Source organism: Dipteris shenzhenensis, chromosome 9 (assembly GCF_047967505.1).
Source record: "Dipteris shenzhenensis isolate YYH24624 ecotype China chromosome 9, Dip_SZ_1.0, whole genome shotgun sequence".
In the NCBI taxonomy this organism is placed as follows: domain Eukaryota; kingdom Viridiplantae; phylum Streptophyta; class Polypodiopsida; order Gleicheniales; family Dipteridaceae; genus Dipteris; species Dipteris shenzhenensis.
Window position 1 is genome coordinate 30,861,783 of NC_141604.1, and position 5,085 is coordinate 30,866,867.

A 5,085-nucleotide genomic window follows, 5' to 3' on the forward strand; every position below is an offset into this window, starting at 1 on the left:
GAGAGAAGGGAAGAATTCCTATGAGCGCTGCTTTAGAGAGCCTGCGGATGATGCCCAAAGCTTCCAAAGGCGCGGGCAGCTAGCTGGAAAGGGAAACTATTTCGAGCAAAATCCAGCTAATGGAGAATTAAGCGAGGGAAGGCGGAAGAAGGCAGCCTAGATCTGCAAATGCAACAAGGGGGAGGAGGGAGAAGGGAACGATGGAGGAGACAGAAACCATGGGCTCCGTCTAGTCGATCAAGCTGAATCCCATGTCCTCGTCACTTTCTTCCTTTGGCTCTTCCAGCAAAGGGAGAGAAACAGCAATAGCACAATAAGGAAGTCTCCGTAAAGAAAGAGACTATAACTCAGACAAAAATACAGGTCGACCAGGCTTTACCTTTTTCTCTTCAACGGGAGGAGGCGGTGCAGCAGCCGCAGCACCAGAAGGAGCAGCACCTCCGCCGACAGCAACAGCAGCTCCGCCACCACCTGCGATCAAGAAAGTAAGGGACCAAATCCCTAGCTCTGAAGCAAATGTCCTTCGCGTAAGGCATGACCAACGATATACTCACCGGAACCGACGTTGGTGATGAGGTCTTCAACACTGTGCTTCTCGAGGAGCTTGGCGAACAAACCAGGCCAGTAGGATTCAATCTGGACGCCGGCGGCCTTGACGAGGGTGGCAATTTTCTCAGCCTGGGAGGGGGGAAAGGAGTGAGAACCGATTGAAATGCAGCAAAAAAGATGATACTAGGAGAGAAGTGAGGCAAACCGTCGTCAAAGGTGAGAAGTGAGAAAGCCGGTAGTGCATGTCGTCGGCCATTGTGTTCGAGATCCCCAGTGAACACAGAAAGTCACGCAAAACTCATAATTAACTTGAGATGCTTGCCTTCGTGTTTTCCTCTACAGGATACTGCTTTCTTCCAGCATCATGCTTTAGCACGACCGATTCTCTATCGACTTTTGTACTCGGACTGTTTTTTATTTCATGGCAGTCCTTTATACTATCTTTCATAGGGCTTAGCTCTTCTGAACGAGATCTTGAGTGTCTCAATTGCTCGTTAGTTTCTTGCTCGTTTTTCCATTTAAGCAACACTCCTTATCGTTCTTATCCGTCTCCTTCCACCGAAGTCTATCTAAGGTCTCCGTTAGAGACGGGTCATGGTACTCGTCTTAATAACAACGGAAGTTTACAAGAAACGGAAGTAAAACCGAATATGCATCCAAACTGATCAAGACTAATGTAATAACGGCGATCGTGTATACTATGTAAGTAGCTAATAACAATGGGAGTGAGGTTTGACGCTTCAACCTTTGGTGCACTGGTAGTCACGGTGGTTCCTTCTTCGACAGTGAGGTTTGTCGCTTGTTCGCTTAGAAGCTTTGGTGCACTGGTACTCGCTTAAAACCGTCGTCAAAAAAGATGGATGTGAGGCAAACCGTCGTCGAAGAGGATGAGAGAAGCGTAGGTGCAGGCGAGCTCGCTGATCGACATGGCGAAGGCTGTGTGAGTGCCAAGCTTTGCAAGGGAAGGCGGAAGAAGGCAGCCTAGATCTACAAATGCAACAAGGGGGAGGAGGGAGAAGGGAACGATGGAGGAGACAGAGCTTCACTGAGAACACTAGTGAACACTAGTTTCGCTGGCGAAACTAGTGAACACTAGTCTAGTTTCGCCAGCGAAACTAGTGTTCACTAGTTTCGCTGGCGAAACTAGTTCGCCACTATTTTCAGTGGTGAACTAGTTTCGCCAGCGAAACTAGTGAACACTAGTTTCGCTGGCGAAACTAGAGTCGTCATCGTCCAGGCTTAGAACTGAGGCGATTCCTCCACTTTACCGTGCGAAATTCTAAACATATGAACGGATCATCATCTAGGCTACAACGCAGGTGATTCCCTAGCGATCCGGCAAAACTTCTTCGCAGTATTTGACAGGAGCCTTGGGTTCATACGCGAATTAATCAGGCTTCGTTGTTCGCAAGGCGAGGATGCAATATTCGATGCAAGGCCGAGCAAGTCGAACGCAAGGTAATCGCCAGGGGTAAAGCTGCATCCAAATCCAAGCAAAGAAAGAGTAGCAATGGGGACGTCCAAGCTCGAAGTGGACAGCTGTGAGCAAGAACAGGAGATGCCGGACGGCAGGTGAAGTTTGTGAATGCGAGTTACCAAAGGGTGAATAGGCCGGCACGTCAGAACAGGAAAAGGAAGCGGAATGTTGACTGTGGGAGGCCACAAAGTGATGGATTGTTTATTTTGGCGCTGGTGTTTGGATGTAGCGCAGCCATAGCTGGCTGCGGCCCTCCTGTAGGACCAGCTTCGCTCAGGCAGACATTTCTAACCGCCCTCAACCCTCCAGTTGTTTTTATGTCTTTGTCGTCTTCTTGCTGTAGAACTGTTTACTGTGTAGTAAGTCGTGATATATGGATCTACTTGCGAACTCAGACTAGTTTCGCCAGCGAAACTAGTGTTCACTAGTTTCGCTGGCGAAACTAGTTCGCCACTATTTTCAGTGGTGAACTAGTTTCGCCAGCGAAACTAGTGAATACTAGTTTCGAAACTAGTGTTCAGAACTAGTTTCGCCAGCGAAACTAGTTGTGAACACTAGTTTCGAAACTAGTGTTCACAACTAGTTTTGAGCGAAACTAGTGAAAGGGAAACTATTTCGAGCAAAATCCAGCGAGGGAAGGCGGAAGAAGGCAGCCTAGATCTACAAATGCAACAAGGGGGAGGAGGGAGAAGGGAACGATGGAGGAGACAGAGAACACTAGTGAACACTAGTTTCGCTGGCGAAACTAGTGAACACTAGTCTAGTTTCGCCAGCGAAACTAGTGTTCACTAGTTTCGCTGGCGAAACTAGTTCGCCACTATTTTCAGTGGTGAACTAGTTTCGCCAGCGAAACTAGTGAATACTAGTTTCGAAACTAGTGTTCAGAACTAGTTTCGCCAGCGAAACTAGTTGTGAACACTAGTTTCGAAACTAGTGTTCACAACTAGTTTTGAGCGAAACTAGTGAACACTAGTTTCGAAACTAGTGTTCACAACTAGTTTTGCTGGCGAAACTAGTTGTGAACTTCACCACTGAAAATAGTGGCGAACTAGTTTCGCCAGCGAAACTAGTGAACACTAGTTTCGCTGGCGAAACTAGTGGCGGAAACTAGTGTTCACTCACTAGTGAACACTAGTTTCTACACTAGTGAACACTAGTTTCCGCCACTAGTTGAAACTAGTGTAGAAACTAGTGTTCACTAGTGAGTGAACACTAGTTTCTGCCACTAGTTTCGCCAGCGAAACTAGTGAAGGCGTAGGCATTGGCCCGAAAAGCATTATGAAAACTAGCATCCCTAAGAATTTGACAACAGACACAAACAGATTACGGGCAAAACCGACCCGCCAAAATATTTATACTTCACAGGAAATACCTGCAACGTGTAAACATTCTCGCCATTTTCGTTAGTATAGTACATGAGATACATGATTGCAGACTGTTAGAAACAAAACGAAACATATTAGAGATAGCAAACTAGAGAAAACTCAAACTAACGACGGCAGGAAACACAACAGATGCTCCTAACGAAACTAGTGAATACTAGTTTAGCTGGCGAAACTAGTTCGCCACGCCATTAGTTTCGCCAGCGAAACTAGTGAACACTAGTTTCGCTGGCGAAACTAGTTCGTCACGCCACTAGTTTCGCCAGCGAAACTAGTGAACACTAGTTTCGCTGGCTAGTTTCGCCAGCGAAACTAGTGAAGGCGTAGGCGTAGGCGTGGGCGTAGGCACGTGGGCGTAGGTGTAGGCGTAGGCGTAGGCGTGAGCGTGTTCACCGAAACTAGGCGTGGACGTGGGCGTAGGCGTGGGCGTGGGCGTAGGCGTAGGCGTAGGCGTGTTCACTAGTTTCGCCAGCGAAACTAGTGCCAACGAAACTAGTCTTCTCTGCCTCCCCTTCTCTTTCTCTGAACTAGTTTCTCTTTCTTTGCCTCTGCCTCTTCTTCTTCCTCTCCCTCTCCACCCTCCTTTCTTCCACTTCCGTTTCCCTTCGACCTTCCTCCTTCAATGGATTTTGCAATTGTGTCCAATGACAATAGGTCGAAGACACTGCAAGTTGCAACAACGAATGGTGTTGCACGCATTAGTAGGGAATACCTTCACTTAGCATTTGGACTTTCACCGAGCTCAATCTCTTTGCATCAACTACTTGATAGCAAGTGTGACGACTTGTCCTTTGAGGTTCCCTTTGTAGGTGAGGAGTCCTTGTTTCATCTTGACACTCAGTTTGGAACCACCTTCATTGTTAGAGGTGTAAAGCTTTTGACAGAAATCAGTAAGGAAGTGTCGGATAAAAAACAAGTAGATGAACAATCCGATAAGACCATGAGTTTGGTTCCTCTCTTGAAAAACCTTCCTGCAAGAAGTGCACTCAAAAAAGCTATGGACATTGTAACAACAATACAAGAAGTTGATGCACTTCCAGTAAAGTATGATGGCAATATTTTGTTTGAGCTTCCCGCTTCGGACCTCCCTAACCGTGCTGAGGGGACAGAAACCAAATACGACAGCCATGTTTGGACGGATGATATAACAAGTAATATGACAGGATTTGATGGTTTAGTTAGAATTCGAAGATGTGGTGGGCATCTACAATGCAAAAACATATTTTGTCCTTACTTGGAGAGAACCAAAGAGGCCAATGAGAAGCATTGGCAAGGGAGACTTTCACGAGTGTGTCCTCAAAGATCATATGTTGGCGAAAATAGTACTCTTAAGTGTTTGCATTGTGGTGCTCGTCCTTTCTGCGAGCAAGAGTGCCCATGTAGGCTATTCTTATGTTACCCACACCCCAAGGGTGATACACAATTTAAGAGGTGTGTTATACACTCAGGGTATCATTTGCATCCCGTTGGTGAAGGAAGTTCTAGAGGTGCTGTGAAGGAAGTTAAGGCTAGGTTGACTAAGCTCATACAAATAGATGGGATGGGAAGACCTAAAGCCTTGCAAAAAACATTAGCAAAGAAAATAATATTGGATGCCGTCATTCAAGATGATCCGAAAGCCATGAGTGATGCTGAATTGACATCATTACTAGAGAAGATTACTCCAACTTTGGACAA

The 5,085-nt window shown here is 46.5% G+C and overlaps 1 protein-coding gene across 1 annotated transcript; it reads right to left on the reverse strand.

The window, feature by feature from the left end:
- Positions 1–229: 229 nt before the first annotated feature.
- LOC147898504 (large ribosomal subunit protein P1w-like) lies at positions 230–1,477 on the reverse strand. The gene is made up of 4 exons (XM_087379741.1): positions 1,418–1,477; positions 555–687; positions 370–471; positions 230–279 (listed from the first exon to the last, which is right to left on the reverse strand). Exons 1-4 carry the CDS (start codon positions 1,475–1,477, stop codon positions 230–232), a joined length of 345 nt encoding a protein of 114 aa, XP_087235867.1.
- Between the last annotated feature and the right edge of the window lie 3,608 nt (positions 1,478–5,085).